Below are 20777 nucleotides of genomic sequence, written 5' to 3' on the forward strand. Positions count from 1 at the left end.
GCTTGAAGAAAATGTTAAAGATGTTCAAAATTATAGAGTTGTCATAGCTGTAGTGTTTCATCATGTTCACTAGCTTAAGTATCTTATTTATTGTCACCATCAACTTTGATCTTCAAAGTGTGAGGCTTTGCATGGACCAATAATAATAATATTCTTATGATTTTGTTATAATTTATTAAGCAATTAATACATTAATATTCACTTAAAATTGAAATTATTAAATTGCAATAAAAACATAATTATGTAAGACATTGACAGTATTTACAAAAGTGCTCTGACATTTTTGCACATGTCTGAGCTTGACATGACCAGGTGAGAAACCCCCTCTGGGCTTCACCACTCAGTGGAAGTGAAACATGACATAATTCACCTAGATGATTTCTAACTTGTTTTTATTTTTCTTTCATTCAGTCTTTTACTTGTTCCTGAGTAAATCCTTTTGGCTGAGACTGAAGTTAATCTTCATAACTGGACCGTTTTATTTAACTATGATGTCTCACTGCTGTCAGTAAGAAAGACTCTTTCAGCCACCATTATTCTCGATGTTAAATTGTAATATACGTATTGTAACACTTTTTCTAAACTGAAGTGTGTTTTCACTTGGAGCAGACATATCTGGACCAGCATATTCATCCTGATGACTACTGCAGAAATGATCAGATTTCTGGGGGGTTAATTTTGGTTATTTATTCAACTCTGTTCTAAACACCAGCTGACCATTGAAAGTCTTGGGTTTCTGCTAAAATAGAAATAAAATTCTAACATATGATCTGTCTGGAGAACACCTGTCCTCTATGCATTTTACACTTCAGAGTTGTGCTCTTGTCCTTTTGTCGAATAAAAACAAGAACCTTTGTACCTTTGTTTCGACGTAATTGTAACTAACTACTGAATTTAGTACAATCACATGTTACATTAAAGCAACGCTGAAAAAAGTAATGTACTTTGTGTAATCTGTTATTTTGTGACACCCAACACCAGTGATGGGAATAATGGTGTTGCTAACGGCATTACTTTTTTCAGTGACTAGTAATCTAACAAATTACTATTTCTATTGTTGCCATGCCATTACTAACAAGTGCAGACGCGTTACTATTTTTCAACACATAGACAGCTGAACCTGTCTTCAGCATACCGGGAGCTACGCAGGCAGTGCTGCTCATTGGCTGAGGAAGAATAAAGTAGTTAGGGTAAACCAATCACATGACCGATTTAAGATGGCATAGCATCAAGATACTATGGCAATCTCTGTGAGGAAACTGTTGAATGTCACAGGTGCTGCTAAGAAGCCACCAAAGCCAGAAAACAGGAGGAGCGATACACCTGATGTCAGGTCTGCAGGTATCAGGCACAAATAATTTTTGTGGGATCTTATTTGATGAAGAACACCTGATCGTTCTGTAAATAGTTTGGAATGGTTCTTAAAAAAAAAAGTTTTTTAGGTAAATAGTTGCATATAACTTTGCAAAAGTTTTGTAAACCACAAGTTTTAAACTTGTAGATTTTTTTAAATGTACAATTTATATTTGCATTTGAACTTTTGGAAATGATTCGTTAAACATGTTTGTGAAATTTTGTCTGAACATAGATGGATTAATCAGTTGTGTTAATAGAGTATATTAAAATGAAAAAAATAACTATAAAACTAGATGTGAGGTTGTGCTGAAAAGAATGATACCAAACAAGACAAGATAAACAGCTTTTAAACCTGAAATGTAGAGGTCAATGTAGTCAGAAAACGGCCAATTATACCCTGGACCCCAGAGGGTTAAACTTTTTTATAAAGTAATGCAATTGTTACTTTCCCTAGTAAATGTTTACTTTCATAATATTGTAACTTAGTTACTAACTCAGTTACCCCCCTCCCGCTTCACTCACCATCCGTCTCTTTCTTCTGCTCTTAATCAGTACTGTAGTGCAGAACAAAAACGAGTCCAGACAGATGCCTGCACCCACACACACACACAGACACATAAAAATGAGACAGCTTCTAGAGGCAGTTGTCAGGCCTATGGCTGACTCAGAGAAAAAGGACTCAAATGTAGGATTCAGACGGAGGCACTGGTAAACGTTTAGTAACCAAATTTATTTAGAGAAACAAGTGAATGTACAAGACAAGTAAACCGTGAACTGTGGGAATGAACATAAACTATGAATAATGCAAAACTGTGAAGTACATATGCAACCTGAGCTATGAAAGCAATCAGAGAAACTTGGACAGTGAAAATGACACTTCTATGACTTTGTGGCCAAAAAGGGTGTAGACATACTGGATGGCTGGTTCATGGGGATTCCCTGATATGGAAATAACATAAGTTCAGGTATTGTTCCAGGAAAATGCTGGCTGACTGTGGTGTAGAGTGTTCCTTTGATGCTTACTTGCTGCAGGTGGAGGAGTAGCATGGAGGGGAGAATTGTCCGAGTGAGTGGGGAGGAATCCAGAACTCCAGAAGCTGAGGCAGGGAGGCAGGCAGGTGCATAGGGCGAGCAAAGCCATGGCTGAGAAAACTGTCTAGAAGTCCTGCCTCTGAATGAAGCTTTTCTGGGGAAGGTTTGCATCAGGAGAGTTATTATAAATGAGTATCACAAGGAAAGATAATGCAATTCACTTAAGCGGTTCACAAATACTATTGTGGCCTACATTAACTTTGGTTAGCTGAGACTCTGTTGAAGAGGAGTGGAGAGTGTTGGTGTTATATGTCAACAGATGAAATGAATGGCCCCTCCCAGAGGTGGAACTGCTGACTCTGTGGAAAACACCGAAACTCACCCGGATCATGACGGTAACAAGACAACAAGCATCAGCGCCATGTTACGCTAACTGTTAGCAGTTCAACGATCCAGTGAAGATCCACCACTCTGGTTAGTAGTGGCTTCATTAAAGCATAAGGAACAGGTAAGTGATCATCAGCTGGTGCATAGAGACAAAAAAAGGTGGGGAAACAAAAATATCTTAGAGAAAAGAAAAGGTTTGCCTGTTTTAAACTTTGTTCTGTTATTAAAAGGATTCACAGCATCATGATTAAATATTTTTGATTAAATTAGCAAAAAAGAAAATCATCAAGGGTCCTAAAGGCTGAACGACAGCTTGAGATACAAAGAGAGTCCACCTTTGTGTGTTAATGCGTGACAGATCCCAATAGAACAAACTCATAGTTGTGCCTGTGGCTGCTGTGGAATATACACTACACCACTGAAGGGCACTCTGTCTTCTTAGCTTCTTAAAAGTTTACATGTTTTGACCTGTCTTAAGAAGACAAACAGCTACGCTCTGGAATGAAACACACACGTGGGTGTAGTTGAATGAGTCTCTACCCTGTTTTTCGTCCTCATTAAAGAGAGACGCACAGACGATCAGACTGAGCTCAGACCAAACTAGCAGCTTCCTCTGAGTGAGTCCAGCTACAGGAGAGAAAAGTGGAAAACTCCAACACTGCTGCTTCAAGCTGCTGACGCTCCACACACTGAATGTGAGTTTGAACAAAAACACGACTCAAAGGAAGTTTCAGTGAAGGTGGTAGAGGAGGGAGGGGAGCCAGGACTGACTGTACTTCCTGTCTGCTGTTTTCAGCTTCACTCACAGACTCAATGGCTTCCAGATCAGAGGAGGATCTCTGCTGTCAGGTAAGTCAGGAGATCTTCAGTATTCCCATTGTTCTTTTATGTAGCTACAGCTTCTATAAAGACTGTCTGAAGGGATAGTGGAAAGAGAAAAGTTAGTACATAAATGAGCCACTTGTAAACCTGGCTTTAAAGAACTACTCATATTTTAATATTAGATAAAATTAACTTGAGAAAATGCACATTGCAGTTTTTTAATCAATGCATTTATTAAGGTTTTTTTAAAAAAAAAAAAGCTATTCAAACCTGCCTGGCCCTATTTTAAAAGGTATTTTATAAAGTAAGTGACTCCCTTCACCCGGTTAGGCAAAAGTCAACAATCTTCGGTCGACGTGGGTGGCCTTGAATGAGGAGAGAGAGAGTCACAACAAATAGTCTGATTATCTAGGGGAGAATTTTGTCATTCCCGTCAGCTTTTACCTTGAGCATCCAGCTGGTGCCGGGGGGGCGCATGAGACGAAGATGGTAGTTGTTTTGGTTAGTGCGAACAAACTGCATCCAATTTTACAGTAGGTCTAATGTCTGTCACTGGTCACCAGGTCTCATCGTTCAATGTCCTCCATCGAGTGTTGCCAGACACACGACACAACCGACCATAGAGTATCCGGCAGGGAATGCCTCCACAGGACAATCGGGATAATTCTTCTTTTGTCTTTTAGCGAACAAGTCTGGGAGAGTCTCTAAGGGTTAGAGAATAAGCAAGACTATACAAGACATGAGAAGCTAAGCAGGAAAGATAAGGAAGAGGGAGAAAGTGTGACAGCCAAGAGAAGAGAAGTGTTTCGGGACCTGGATAACTTGTCATGATTAATGGAACCTTGAATTCTGATTACTGCTGGCAACCTTTACTGAGGTTCTTTAGCATGATCTTGAACTACCCGTAAATGGCAGGTTAGCCATGCATGTCACCTATTAATAGAGATAGATTGATAATATTTAAACTATTTAAATTTTAATATTTTAAATTGAAATTAATTAATGGTGGGACTTCTTTGACCAGTCTTGTTGGAACGGGGTCTAAAATACATATTGATGGTTTGGAAGAAGTAATTACTAGAGAGTTGAAGAAAAAGAATAAATAAATATCAATGTATTTGAAAACAGCTACACAACAGACAGTCGGTGTCATAAGCCACTGCCTCTGTTCAAACATGGTCATTAACAGTGGACATAGAAGGCTTCTTTCACTAGTCTTTTAAACCATCTGTCTTCTCTGTCCAAAATGATTCCAGCATTCAGCTGTCTGCCATCTATAATCCAGTTTTGAGATCCCTTCCCAGACGCCTTAATGCCATTCACATCCTTGGCCATTTGACTAAAGTATCACATGATAGGGTGGGGCTAGCTTTCACAATGGATTCACCCAAAACATTGGCTGATTGTGACCTACACCTGTTTTAACACATTGACTCATGTGATTATGTAGAGAATCAGTAGCGGAGTGTGGGAGTATCCCTTTGGGGAAAATCCCAAAGGGCTTAAAATCTGGGACTGCACACCAAGAAACTTTGATGAGAGATTAAATGCCCTAAATCGTCCATTAGTTATGGTGCAATAGGTGTAGGCTGCTGGGGGATTCCCATCATGTACGGAGTATTACTGTCAGAGGGGCCCGGAGGCAAGAAACTTGAAAGGAACCTAAGAGCAGTAACCCAGATTGAAGGCGGAAGGAATGTTTTAACAAGGTTTATATAACTAATACAATGGTAACATTTGGCAGCCTGTGCTTTGTGCTGGGCAGAGGGGGGAGGGGCGGTAGTTACACTCTCAGTAACACAGGAAGAGAGCCAGAGGGAGAGAGAGAGAAAGAGAGCCAGGGACAACAACATCACATTAGAAAGGTATCCGGTTGTTCAGTGATGACGCGACGAATCCTACTTCCGGGTCTAAAGTAGTCTGCGTTTAATATGGCTTTTGTGTTGTTAACTTGTTTAATGTTATGTATTTTCTTCTATTTGATCTCAAAAAGCTCCTAAAACAGTCAGTGATCCCTGTTGACCTCCCTCGGCTTTTATTAAATAATCATTTATTTAAGCTCAGTTTTTAAAACCTTAGGATGTAACTACAGCCCAGCCCATGCAGCAGTATATGAATGACTAACCTCGTATTGTGGATGGATTATCTCAGTTGTTCTCCTGGCTGAAGTTTGGTCCTTTTACAGCATCCTGCCATGCGATTACATTTGTTCCTGACCACCGAGAACACTCACGTTAACTTTTATCGAGTGGAAAAAAAGTTAGCTTGTTTATATTATGCTAACATAGCTGTATATATATGAGTGCTTGTGTATTAATACACAAACAATACACATGTGCTTTCAATTGTGTAATTTAAGTGATCTAGGTAGCTCTGTTTTCAGTTAACGCTAGAAATGTGTTTTGGAGTTTGTACGTGTTTTGTCTCTAGGGGCCACCGTATATATTTATATATAAACAAATATAAATAAAACCACCTTTTTTACATTAGTAATTCTTTTTTTTGCATAATTTTGTATTATTGTTAATAATAAATTAATTAAAACAACAAAACAACCTGAAGAGCCGGTTCGGAGCCGAAAGAGGCTCTTTTTAGTGAGGGGGTTTGAAGAGCCGTTTCTCAAAAAGAGACGGAAATCCCATCACTAGCAACATCATCAAGCAAGTAACAAAAGGGTCTGCTAGTTGGGGTGCACTGAGGATAAATCTACTTGGTCATCCGTGGCAGTGTCAAATACGTCTTCTCCAGGGGATGTACCAAGCCGCATGCGCCGTCCTCTAGATCCACCAGTGACAAAAAGGCACCTGCACACTTAGATTTACGTATTAATGCATGCTCAGTCATCCAGGTAAGTAAATCCTCAAAAGTTGACGCTTCACCTCTCATTTGATAAGCTTCTTCACTTCTAAGAGCGACTGGTAGAGAGTCCTGGATTTTTAGCCCTATCGTAGTGTTCTCCCAAGAGGGTCACAAACCCCCTATTGATCTTCTACCTGATCACACAAGCCAAGGGTGAAAAAAGGTGGGGTCACAATCAGCCAAAGTTTTGGGTGAACCCATTGTGAAACCTAGCCCCCTTGTATTAGGTGATTTACTGTAGTCAAATGGCCCAGGGTGCGTTCACTATGTGTTTATACACTTGAATACTGAGTATTGAATTATTACTTGTGATTATTCTCTGGGTGTCTTACACAGCATGCCTTTAACCCTGTCTTAACCCTCCCCTCAGACCAATCAGTCACATCATATAAACACCCTTCCCTGAGCCTGGTTCTGCTGGAGGTTTCTTCCTGTTAAAATAGATTTTTAACTTCCCACTTTTGCCAAAGCGCTTGCTCATAAGGGGTCTATGACTGTTGTTTTTTTTCTCTGTTGTTTTATTGCAGGGTCTACCTTATAATAAAAGGTAGACCCTGCAATGTGTCTGAACAAAACAATTTAGCAAACAATTAAAAATAATTCTACAAAAAAATTAGCAAAAATTAAGAATGTACATTACTATGTTCTTACAGGAGAGAGATCAGAAAACTTCAGGGACTCTCTGCAGTCTGCACTCTGAGGAGCTCAAAATCTTCTGTCTGGACCATCAGCAGACTCTATGTCTCGTTTGCTGTGTTTTAGCACAACACACCAAGCACAGATTCACACCCATCAATGAAGCTGCACAACAACACAAGAAGGAACTTCAGGAAACTCTGGAGCCCTTAAAGGAGAAGTTAAATGTTTGTGAAGAAGCTAAAGTGAAGTTTGATCAAACAGCAGAACACATTAAGGTCCAGGCCCGACACACAGAGAGGCAGATTAAGGAGCAGTTTAAGAAGCTTTACCAGTTTCTAGCAGAGGAAGAGGAGGCCAGGCTGGCTGCACTGAGGGAGGAAGAGGAGCAGAAGAGTGGGATGATGAAGGAGAAGATGGAGGCTCTGAGCAGAGAGATAGCAGCTCTTTCAGACACAGTCAGAGCCACAGAGGAGGAGCTGAGAGCTGAAGACGTCTCATTCCTGCACAACTACAAGGCTGCAGTGGAAAGAGTCCAGCGCTGCCCCCTGCTGGATGATCCACAGCTGCCCTCAGGAGCTCTGATAGACCAGGCCAAACACCTGGGCAACCTGACCTTCAACATCTGGAACAACATGAAGTACATGGTCTCCTACAGTCCTGTCATTCTGGACCCAAACACTGCTGATCCAAACCTCATCCTATCTGAAGATCTGACCAGTGTGAGAGGAGGAGAGAAGCAGCAGCTTCCTGATAATCCAGAGAGGATTCATTGGTTTTACTCTGTCCTGGGCTCTGAGGGCTTTAACTCAGGGACTCACAGCTGGGATGTTGAAGTTGGAAACAGTACATATTGGGACCTAGGTGTGTTGACAAAGTCTATGGGGAGGAAGAAAGAGTTATGGTCTGAATTATGGAGAATAGAGTTATTTGAAGGTAAATACTCAGCATGGTCACCATCAGCTGCTCTCACTGCTCTCTCAGTAGAGAAGAAGCTCCAGAGGATCAGAGTGAATCTGAACTGGAACAGAGGAAAGCTGTCGTTCTCTGATCCTAATACTAACACACACATACACACCTTCAGAAACACTTTCACTGAGAAAATGTTTCCATATATTCGCACTCGTGAAGAAGTGAAAGTGTTGCCGTTAAAAGTGTCAGTGTCACGGAGCAGATGAGTTAGGGATGATTATATTTCTAATGTCGTTTCCTGTCAGTGAAATGTACATTGGGTCCAGATGTAATAATACACCCAGTCTAACAGAAGGTTCACATTTGAATGTATTTAAGAATGATTTAAAAAGTGAAAACTCAGCACAGGGTTAAAAATCAGCTTGAGTTGTTACTCAGAGTGAATACAAACCTCAGATGAAAAAATTATAACTGGTTATAATATATCATGCTAATGAATGGAACTCCTGCCACATTAAATGATATTAACCCTTTAGAACCGGTAGGAGCGGACACGCTCCATTTTGCGTAACTATTTTTATATCCCGGTAGCACTGCAACCACGTGAGCTAGCGCAATAATTTTTTTTGCATATGAAACCGGAGGAATTGTACTGACATCTTATGCCATCAGCTTGTCCTAGGTCACAGTTTCCTTCCACATATAGCTTTGCAAAAACTGCATAAAAAGTGCTTGTAGCAACAAAAACATAATATTCCAGAAACACGCTTTGCCGATCCTATCAGCTGTTTGTAACACTTCCTACGTCCATCAGCGCGAACTATCACATGACTGCATGACCTGCCCGAAACCGGAAGTGACGTCATTTTACGGAAATGTAGTTTTTTTTTTTTACCATCGTTTTTAAAAGTTATGTTTAACTTCATGACTTTCTGTGTCATTTCTGGGATGCTTAGGACTCACATTGCACTGCTGGAAATAGTTTCTTTTGATGCATATGCTGTTATTTTGCAAATTTGCACTATAATATATTTTTTTGTTTTTCCTGTAGTATATGAAAATTGGTGTATCTCAAAAATAAAACTATGAAAACACTCAAAATAAATTTCCTTTGGTGGGAAACTAGTTTGTGCAACTTTTTTGTATTTACAGTTTTGAGGGATAAGCCTCTTAAATTTCTCTAACTAGAAATATATGTTAAAAAAACAAAAATGATTTTAAATTTTTTTGTAGTTTATTGCACTTTTTTGCAATTTATGTAATTACTATGCACTTAATGCATACATATTATTAAAATTTGGGCTATAATGGTTGTATTGATGTATAGCAACTTGAAATGCTCCAGAAAATGGCTCCACAGCATGTGAAAATATAATATAAGCTCTGGCGGACTTGGTTCTATGGTAGGTCTTAAAGGGTTAATAAAATATATAGCAAGGATATGTAGTAGACAATCAGGATTCAATTAAACTTTATATTTATTGTTTTATAATGTGAAAGAAAAAGGCATTTTAATCAAAATATAAATATTTAGTTTATTTCTCTTGTGGTTTAAAAAAAAAAAAGTAATGGAAAACATGTGCCGCCATTACGTATTTAAAATACAAAATATCAGTAACTGTATTCCGTTACAGTTACCATTTAAAAAGGTTGTATTTAGAATAGAGTTACTTTGTTGAAATAAATGGATTACTCGATTATTTTCCTGTTTCATATTGTGGTGTTACGGTTGCCATGATTACAGGGTGCCGCTCTCTCTCTGTGCGACTGTGTGTTTCCTGGGTGAGAGTGCCTTTTTGTTGTTGTTGTTCTAAGCTAATAGGCAGAATGCTACAGGCATAGCCCTAAAGAATGTAGCCTCATGGGCAGTGTAGTCGGTGCTGCAGGTAGAATAGAGTGCCATACATGTTATCTGTCTGTGAGCGAGGGAGGGAAAAAAAGGATAGTCGAAAAGTACGAGCTGTCATCGAGCAGAAACGGGAGCTGGAAGCATGTAAATATAATAACAACCACTGCAGCCAAGAAGAGTGCCTGACGAGCCCAGTTGTAAGTAAGCTAGCCCAGTTGTAAGTAAGCTATTAAGACTCGACTGTACACCGTGTTCGTGTTTTCCTCCGAAACAATAAGTTCCGTTGGAGCAGCCTTTCAATGCCTCTCTCTGTCTCTCACTAGCAAAGTTAACCCACACAACAAAGTAAAGGTAGTTTTTGGCTATGAGCCCGACACAAACCCTACGTATTAGCCAGACGTCCCTTTACTACGGTTCGCAGCCGCGGACCTTCAGTAACAGTAATAAATCACACAGCAATAGTACATTCACGTAGATGTAGTTGTAAAAAGCATGATAATATACTAAGTAATCCAAAGTATTCAGAATATGTTACAAAATACATTTTGGGGCATGTAATCTGTAATCTGTAGTGGAATATGTTTTAAAAGTAACCTTCCCAACACTGCATATAAGGATTACAGTATATTTAAAAAAGTGTTTTTCTTTTTGTTTAATTGTAAATAATTTTTTAATAAAAATATGTATTTACATAATGTAAAATGAAAGACAATGAAAATATTTTGCTAACAGATCAACTGAAAACGCCATTGCTACAATGGCGGGCGTTACACTAGGCTGCTCTTTGTTGACTTTAGCTCTACTTCTAATAAGATACTCCTGAACAGACTAATAGTAAAACTGCTGGATATCGGACTTCCTTCTACAACATGCCACTAGATTATAAACTTTCGCTCAGACCATGTACAGAAAGTTAGAGTGGGACCTCATCTTTCCTCTGCCCTTAGCCTTAAAACTAGTGATGTGTGGATCGATCCTGAAATATCGATTCTTCCGATACCAGTCATTTATGTTCTAGAATCAATTCTCACATTACAATATCGATATTTTAGTAATTTAGAGTAAATTTGTAGTTTGTCATTAAAAGAAACACAGTGGAAAGAAACTATAACATTCAGTTTGTCTACATTCAAAGGAACTACTTCCTCTTCCGCCTTTCATAGTCATGTGCGAAATACGGCTGTATAAATGTCTCGCAGCCGCTGGCGTGCGCACTCACAACAATGGTTGAGCGTAATTGGAGTCATGTGCGGACTTATTTTACCTCCACAAAACAGCTGAGACGTGGTTTGCGATACATGTGGCAAAAAAGTGCTCCAAGAGTGAGGTGTTGTGGCCACACTAGGGAGACATTCAAAAGGGCCGTGGGGGGGGGGGGTTTAATACATTTTACAGGGTTTATTTATCGGATAAAATATGTTAAATGTCACCGTTATTATTGGCCGGCCCGGAAACAGCGGGGGTGTCCAAATTCAGAGGCTGCTTCTGAGGACCCGGCCTTTACGGTCTAAAGAAAGCTGGGTAGTACGTCATGAGCTCCCTCAGTGGAGTGAAACTCTGCCTTCTGCTCCTTGCTATCTAAAATATAATAGGGTACTGACGTAAACACTCGACCGTCTCACACTTCTCTTTAATCATTTTCTGTTTGACGTTTATTCAGCTGTGTGAAAACCCCGGAGGCACCCTCCCGAGGGATTAATAAAGTTAAATTTAACTTAATCTAATCTAATAACTTTAATCTCAGCCAAACCGATTTACTCACAAACAAATAAAACACTGAAAAAGCCAAACAATAACATTTTTAAGTTATCAAAGTGACTTATATATCATGTTTAACCTGAGTAGTGAAAGACCGCGGGGGTTTGAAGACAATGTGTCGATCGACTCAGATATTTGAAGTTTGCACAGCTACATTCTCACCTGAAAATATGTTAAAAAAAATTTGCGACCCAGAAAGAGAAATAAGAGTGATATTAAAACTAAGTCGCTGCCGCCATTGCTGGAAACTGGAATTGGCTGGGGCGCGCTATGAACTCTGCGATATGGTTTTTCAATTTTGTTGTCCGGGTGGAAAATCGGGAGAATGGTGGCTCCGGGAGATTTTCTGGAGGGGCACTGAAATTCGGTATTCTCCCGGAAAAATTGGCAGGGTTGGCATGTATGGTTGTGGCAACATCACTAACCTTGTCAAACACCTCAGAGTAGATCATATCACAGAATATGACGAGCGTATGTTGAGACGAACTGAAGAGGAGGACAGGGACAGGTGCTGCTAGGGCGAGACAGACGTCTCTCATGGAGTCCTTTAGTGCTGCAGGTAGGCAAGCTGTTCAAAGAGGCACAACTTCAGTTTTTGTATTTCTATATGATGAACCCTGCATTATTAAGTGATAAGAACAAGTAATCTGATGTCCTGTAATCATTATGATGCTATAATTTGAGATACAATAAATAAAATAAGTTTTTGTACAAAGTATTGGTATCGGATCAGTATGGTCGATACCACCCTGAATATTACTTGGTATCGGATCGGAAAGAAAATCAGTGGTATCGCACATCACTACTTAACCCTTGTGCGCCCGCCTGTTCTCGGGGCGTGGGTCGTGGTGACCCCCCGAGGGGCGTGTGTGTTGTTATTAGGATGGTATTGATGATGATGATGGTGGTGGTGGTGGTGGTGATGGGGGGGTCTTGGTAACCCCCCTGGGGGGGGGGGGGGGGGGGGGGGGGGCATATGTGTGTTGTATGATGATTAGGGTGGGGGTCCTAGCGATCCCCTCGGGTCATATGTGTGTTATGGTGATTAGGGTGGGGGTCGCTAGGACCCCCCCGGGGCATATGTGTATATATGTGTTATGATGATGATGACGATGATAGGGTTGGGGTCGCTAGGACCCCCACGGGGCATATGTGTGTTATGGTGATTACGGTGGGGGTCGCTAGGACCCCCCGGGGCATACAGTGGGGCAAAAAAGTATTTAGTCAGCCACTGATTGTGCAAGTTCCCCCACTTAAAATGATGACAGAGGTCAGTAATTTGCACCAGAGGTACACTTCAACTGTGAGAGACAGAATGTGAAAAAAAAATCCATGAATTTACATGGTAGGATTTGTAAAGAATTTATTCGTAAATCAGGGTGGAAAATAAGTATTTGGTCAATAACAAAAATACAACTCAATACTTTGTAACATAACCTTTGTTGGCAATAACAGAGGTCAAACGTTTACTATAGGTCTTTACCAGGTTTGCACACACAGTAGCTGGTATTTTGGCCCATTCCTCCATGCAGATCTTCTCGAGAGCAGTGATGTTTTGGGGCTGTCACCGAGCAACACAGACTTTCAACTCCCGACACAGATTTTCTATGGGGTTGAGGTCTGGAGACTGGCTAGGCCACTCCAGGACTTTCAAATGCTTCTTACGGAGCCACTCCTTTGTTGCCCGGGCGGTGTGTTTTGGATCATTGTCATGTTGGAAGACCCAGCCTCGTTTCATCTTCAAAGTTCTCACTGATGGAAGGAGGTTTTGGCTCAAAATCTCACGATACATGGCCCCATTCATTCTGTCCTTAACACGGATCAGTCGTCCTGTCCCCTTGGCAGGAAAACAGCCCCATAGCATGATGTTTCCACTCCCATGCTTCACAGTAGGTATGGTGTTCTTGGGATGCAACTCAGTATTCTTCGTCCTCCAAACACGACGAGTTGAGTTTATACCAAAAAGTTCTACTTTGGTTTCATCTGACCATATGACATTCTCCCAATCCTCTGCTGTATCATCCATGTGCGCTCGGCACTCGAGGCACAGGATCTTGGTCTTGACGTCTTTGCTCCTGGGACAAACGCGGCACCTTCGCCTCTTGACCGGAGAGGAGTCGCGTGGCGTAGCGTCAGAGGCGGCGGCGCAAGCATCGCGCTCGTCGGCACTGTTGGCCTCGGCGGTAGCGCCTCAGGCCGCGACTCTGCCTCCTCCTCCTCCTCGCGCTAAAGCCCTGGCTTCGAGCATGGGGCGCGCGAGCGCTTTGCCCAGTCGCTCGAGGAAGAGCCGTCGTCTGTTGAGCTTGCCCGGCATCCAGTCGGGATGAATTTCCCTCCACAGCACGAACGCGTTGTAGGCCGCGACGTCGACCATGTTGTGGAAAAGGGCCACGGGCCACCTGCGGGTCTTTCTCCTGCAGCTGTACGTGCTCACGACCTTGTCCAGGTTGTCGATGCCTCCCTTGGTGCGGTTGTAATGCAGCACCAATGGCGGTTTTGCGCCGCTTCTGTCGCTGCTTCTGTTGCCGCCGCTGCTTCTGTTGCCGCCGCTGCTTCTGTTGCCGCCGCTGCCGTTGCTGATGCGGCGGCTAGGCCGGGGCCGGATCGATGGCGGTGGTAGTAGCGAGGAGCGGTGGTGAGGAGCAGCACGTTCTTGTTCTTCTTGGCCACGTAGGAGAGGATGATCGTGTCGGGCCCTCGTCCTCCTGCTCCTCGTCCCGCGGAGCCGCCGAGGGCCTGCGCCTGTCCGCTTCCAGGTTGGTCATGGCGATCATCGAGTCCTCTATCTCCGGCGGAAAGTAGGCCATGAACGCGGAGGCCTCGTCTCGCGCCGCCGCCGCCACGGCCTCTTCGGTGGGGCCTCGTCCTGGCGGGTCGAGGTCGTCGTTGTCGTCTTCTTCTCCTAATTCTTCTTCTTCTAATTCTTCTTCGTCTTCATAGTCTTTGTCTTCTTCTTCATCGTCATCGTTATAATCATCGGCGAGGACGTCTTCTTCTTTTTCTTCTTCTTCATCATCATCATCGGCGAGGACGTCTTCTTCTTCTTCATAGTCTTTGCCTTCTTCGTCATCGTCATCGTAGTCATAATCGTCGGCTACATCTGCGTCGCAAGTTTCACTGACAGCGCCGCGGCCGCGTCCAAGATCATGAATGCCAACTGCAGCACGGCCGGCGTCGTCCTCTCGCCAAACCTCCCGAGTCCGCCGCCCCGGTTCGGCGCCTGCTTCTTCCTCTCCCCCTCGGCGGTTCGACTCGCCTTGCGAGCCGCCGTCCTGGCAGAGTTGCGACGCCATCTCGTAACCGTGATCCTCTTCCGCGAAATACCTATGGTCCGCCACCCCATCGTTTTCGTCCTCCTGATCCTCCGAGTAGCGCTCCTCCTCGTCTGCGAGCGTTCGGGCCGTCGTTGTCCCCCTCGGCCTCTTGCTGCTCTTCCTCGCTCTCGTCCTCCTGATCCTCCGAGTGGCGCTCCTCCTCATCTGCGAGCGTTCGGGCCGTCGTTGTCGTCCCCCTCGGCCTCTTGCTCCTCTTCCTCGCTCTCGTCCTCCTCCAAGTTCTCCTGTAGCTGCTGCCGCCGCTGCTGCTGCCGCCGCTACCGCTCTTGGTCTTCCTCGACCCCTAGCCCTTGATAGCGAAACGTGGCCGGTCGCAACCGGAGCCGACCACCCCGCGTACGCCAAACGTGCTGGCGATGGCGATGGTGAGCGGGAGGAGGAGGACGATGACACCGCCGGCGATTGCGATCCACCTGTACCGACCTTAGTGCTCTTTGGCTCCCACGGTCTAGTGCGTGACATTGTCTTCTTCGTCTTCTTCTTTCTTGTTGGCACCTTGTTGCCGTTGTTGTACGGCACGCGCCCGGACACCGCCTCTGTAACCTGTAACCCCGACGCGCTTAGTACCCGCCATCCGTGCTCTTATCATCTCGCCGCGCGACGCGCTGTGCTTTCGCCGGGGTGTTTCTCGGCCACCTTTTACAAGACTTTATCGTCCGCGCTTGCACGTGTGCTCTCTGTCAAACTCACGTCTCTCTCTCTCTCTGTCTCTCTCTCTCTCATCCCGTCCCATCCCCTCGGGGGGATCTCGCGACCCCGACCTCCTACCTCCCTCCCTCGGCGGGGGACCCGCATCCCCTGACCCCGCCCTCCCTTCCCATCCCGTCCCATCCCCTCGGGGGGGATCTCGTGCCAATGATGGACAGTTTCCAATTTTGTTGTAGTATTTAGAATACTTTATTAATCCCGAAGGAAATTACGGTTTCAGCAGGCAGCACGCTAATGGCGCATGTGCACTTACAAAGGAACCTTCTGACCAACTTTACGCAAACATCACATTGGGGAGACATGTCAGAAAGGTAGGCTGATAGGAAAAAAAAAGCCACCTCTCAGGCCCTCCAAGGTTTGGAGGCCTATCTCCCCCCACCACCACTTCCCCTGCCAGTGGCAGACACTCTCAGACATCGGTGCGTTGGTGGTTCTCTGGGGACATCTCCCCCCACAACCACTTCCCCTGCCAGTGGCAGACACTCTCAGACATCGGTGCGTTGGTGGTTCTTTGTGTCTGGGGATGGGCGTCCAGGTACACACCGGCTCACTCCTTGGCGGCCGCTAATCGGAGCCTGGGGCTCGCTCGGGCCACTTTGGAGGTGGGGTGCCCCCGGCCTCGGTCACTCAGGCACAGCTGGCTGCCGGCGGAGCTCACGGGCGCGTCACTGCAACCCCCCCTGGCTTCTGCTCCGCGGCTGCTGAGTGAGCCCTCATCTGGGACTCTCCTCAGCTCTTTCTGGGACAGTGGCGCGGCTGCCCCTCTGTTGGTCTTCCTTGGTCTCTTGTGTTCTCTTCTGCTTGTTTTCTTTTTTCTTTCTCAACAGGTGATCCAGGTGATCGATAGATGCATTTTTCTTTCTTTTTCCCATTCTGTTGGTTTTTGTTTTTTGCCCTTCTCCCCTGTCCCTCTTCTCAGCTCTTTCTCTTTCTTTCTCCCCTTCTTTCCCCCAGTCAAGTCTGTCCCGTATTCAGCAAGTGAAAATAAAATAAACAATAAAAGGTGAATCAAATGGACCATTATGGCAAGGCTGGGATGGTCAATTTGGTAAAGTAAATCATCTTGGCCATCTTTCTTTAGACAATAATTCTGATGGCAAAAGAGCCAAACGGGACAGGCAAAAAAAAAAAAAGTTTTTCCAGGTTAAGACAACTCAAATAAATTGAGTTTATCAGCATTTTGCATAAAAAGTACTGGTAACTTATTTAAATCGAGTTCTAATGACAAATTGATAAAAATTGAGTTCAGCCTATTTAATATTTTTAATTAAACACAATATTACATTTTACAGTGCATTAGAACCTGTGAGAAATGCAAGAAATGCATTATTGCTCAGTCTCCAATATCTTTCCCAGAACAAACACCAATTGCAAGTAACATACTAAAAATAAACCTGAAAAAATCTGTTTAGAACAGTGTACTATGTTGCAAAGAGTGAACTACCACTGGCACAATTTAGCAGTCTTTGCAAACTTCAAAAAGCAAATGGCCTAGATCTTGGTTCCACTTGCCTCTTACCCGTGACTTCAGCGGAAATTTCAAATTCAGGATCTGACACAGACTGATTCATGTCCTAGACAGTTCTTACAAGTTCATAGAAATTTCTGTTCAATTAGAACCAAATATTTGAGTTGATGATTGTAATTTTTATACAAAGTTGTAATTTGTGTTTCAAAAATTTTTTGATTAATGTTTTGTTCTATTGTAACGGAAACAAAACAAGAAACAAAACAAAATTGCTCTTTTTTATTCGGGCTACTTAAATTTATTTCGGGCTACCAAAAACTGAAGAGTCCCTGCCCAAAGGACTACCAGGGATTTTGAAATTTTCCGAGCCCTGTAGCATATAGTTTTATTGTTATATTTCAAGATCACAATAGTCTTAGAATTTAGAACTACAAGTTTTAAAAGAACTAACACAAATACACTTCAGTTAAATACTTATAATTTTTTTCCCCAAACCACGTGGCGCCGCAGTATAAGGACTAAAGAACCGCATGGAGCTCCGGAGCTGCAGGTAGCCAGTCCCTGATATCCGGTTGTTCAGTCTGACGTCACTAGCCGTGTCTGGGTCTAAACTCCGCTGCAGGTCCATATATCAAACAATCGCTATGGCATTACTGAGAGTTGAAAAACTGTCTAAAGTCTTTCATCTTCAATTTTGCCACACACGCTGAGAAAACGAACTTCAAAACGTTTAACTATGCAGAGCACAACATGCATGACCCTGAAAGTAACATTGACCCAGATACCCACTTCTACAATAACACCAATAATACTTGTGAGTACTATACAGATGACCAATTCAATGTGAATATTAAAATGGCAAATGCATTGTCGGTCATACATTTCAATAGTAGGAGCCTGTATAAAAAATTTTCTAAAATTACAGAATGTTTAAGTAAGTTAAAAAAGTTTAATATAATTGCAATATCAGAAACATGGCTCGATAATATGAAAGTTAGTGAAATGGGACTGGAAGGATACGAATTATTTACAATGAACAGGGTGAATAAAAAAGGAGGCGGTGTTGCTTTATATGTAGATAAAGTTTTGAAATGTAGTCTGATTGAATGTATGTCATGCACCATAGATAATGTATTGGAATGTGTCACTATTGAAATTAATGTTGAAAAAGCTAACAATATAATTATAAGTTGCATCTATAGGACACCAGGTTCATGCCTTGAGATATTCAATGAAAAACTTGCTGCTATGTTTAGCAACCTAAGTGATAAAAAAGTGCAAATAATTTGTGGTGATTTTAATATAGATTTGCTAAACCCAAATGGACATCAGAAAACAACAGATTTCGTAAATACAATGTATAGTAACTCCCTTTTCCCTGTAATTATAAAACCAAGTAGAATAACAATTGATACAGCTACATTGATAGATAATATTTTCACAAATAAAATTGACCATGAAATAGTAGGTGGACTTCTTATAACTGATATAAGCGATCATCTTCCTGTTTTTGCAATTTTTCAAAATTATTTTGGGATTAAAACTAAACAAAAGAATCAAATATTTGATATGACACGACATAGAACAACAAGAGCCATTGCTGCCCTCTAGGTGGACTTAAAGGAACACAGTTGGAATGAGGTTTTTGCAAATGAAGATTCAAATAGTGCATATGATGCATTCTTATCAACTGTAATTTCACTATATGAAAAACATTGTCCTTTAATGAAGATCACTAGAAAGCATCACAGATCAAATAAGCCATGGATCACAAAGGGGATAGAAGATGCATGTAAAAAGAAAAATAATCTATATAAGAGATTCATAAAACAGAGGACAAAAAATGCTGAAATAAAGTACACGTTATATAAAAATAGATTAGTAAATATTACAAGAACAAGTAAGAAAGAATATTACCACAAATTATTGGAGCAAAGTAGAAGTAACACACAAGAAACATGGAGGATATTAAACAGTCTAATCAAAAAGGGCTCAAAAAATAAGAATTATCCAGATTATTTTAAAAAAGATAAAGATATTGTGCTTGATAAAACTAAAGACATTGCAAATGAATTTAATGATTTCTTTGTAAATGTTGGCTTTAATTTAGCAAAAGAAATTCCAGAGTCAAGAAATAATAACGATCTAAATAAACATATTACTCAGAATGTGTCCTCCATGTTTATTGGTGCTGTAACTCATAGAGAAATAATTAACATTGTGAAGACATTTAAAAATAAAAAGTCCACTGACTGTTTTGGTATTGACATGATATTAGTTAAAAGTATTATAGAATATATAGTGCAACCTTTCGCATACATTTGTAATCTGTCCTTTCAAACTGGTGTGTTTCCCTCACAAATGAAAATAGCAAAAGTTATTCCAATCCATAAATACGGAGAGAGATGTCAGTTTACCAATTATAGGCCAATATCACTACTCCCACAGTTCTCAAAAAATTTTAGAAAAGTTATTTGTTAATAGACTTGATAAATATATTGAGAAGCATAATCTCCTAAGTGATAAACAATATGGCTTTAGAGTGAAAAGGTCCACTTCGATGGCAGTGATGGAACTTGTTGAAGGGATATCTAATGCAATAGATAATAAGGAATATACTGTTGGTGTTTTTATAGACTTAAAAAAGGCGTTTGATACAATTGATCATTCTATATTAATGAATAAACTAGAGAGATATGGCATAAGAGGGTTAGCATACAAGTGGATGAAAAGTTACCTGGATGAAAGGTATCAATATGTCGAATTCAATAATGTAAAATCTAAGCAGTTGAAGGTAACTTGTGGTGTTCCTCAGGGCTCTGTGCTGGGCCCTAAATTATTTATATTATATATAAATGACATATGTAGCATTTCCAAACTGTTAAAATCTGTATTGTTTGCTGATGATACCACTCTGTACTGCTCAGGTAAAAACCTAGAACAGCTTCTGACTACAGCGGAAAAGGAGTTAAATATATTAAAAAACTGGTTTGATGTAAATAAGTTATCATTAAATATAAAGAAAACAAAATTTATTATTTTTGGCACTAGACAAATGAAAAATGTATCTAAAATAAGGGTTAATGGAATTGAAATTGAAAGAGTGTACGAAAATAAATTTCTTGGAGTGATAATTGATGAGAAGCTGAGTTGGAAGTCTCATATAAACCATGTGAAAACAAAAATGTCAAAAACCATTGCTATTCTCTATAAAACAAAGCATGTCCTGAACAAAAAATCATTATACACACTTTATTGTACTCTGTTGCTTCCATATATGACTTACTGTCTGGAGATATGGGGTAATGCATATAAAACGAACACTTTTCCTATTTTCAAGTTACAAAAAAGAGCTATAAGAATTATAAACCAATCAAACTATATAGAACCAACTAACATTTTGTTTATTAATCTGAATACCCTGAAATTTTATGATTTAGTTGAATATAAAATGGCACAGATAATGTATAAAGCACAAAATAACGTGCTTTGCCCCAGTACTCAGAAGCTGTTCAAAGTCAGAGAGAGTCAATATGACTTAAGGGGAACAGATTTCTTTTAAAAAAAAAACAAGATAAGGACAAATATAAAGCAGAGATGTGTTTCTGTTAGAGGAGGACTATAAATACCTTGGAGCACACATTGACAATAAACT

The 20777-nt window shown here is 41.5% G+C and overlaps 1 protein-coding gene across 1 annotated transcript; it reads left to right on the plus strand.

Moving 5' to 3' along the window:
* Window positions 1-2398: 2398 nt before the first annotated feature.
* Window positions 2399-9131, plus strand: LOC308405318 (nuclear factor 7, ovary-like). The gene is made up of 4 exons (XM_080895860.1): window positions 2399-2896; window positions 3339-3470; window positions 3572-3624; window positions 7110-9131. The coding sequence occupies exons 3-4, from the start codon at window positions 3589-3591 to the stop codon at window positions 8268-8270; spliced, it is 1197 nt and encodes a 398-aa protein (XP_080751986.1). The 5' UTR covers window positions 2399-2896; window positions 3339-3470; window positions 3572-3588; the 3' UTR covers window positions 8271-9131.
* The last annotated feature ends 11646 nt before the right edge of the window (window positions 9132-20777 follow it).

This window comes from Rhamphochromis sp. 'chilingali' (genome assembly GCF_963969265.1).
Source record: "Rhamphochromis sp. 'chilingali' genome assembly, chromosome: 1".
In the NCBI taxonomy this organism is placed as follows: domain Eukaryota; kingdom Metazoa; phylum Chordata; class Actinopteri; order Cichliformes; family Cichlidae; genus Rhamphochromis; species Rhamphochromis sp. 'chilingali'.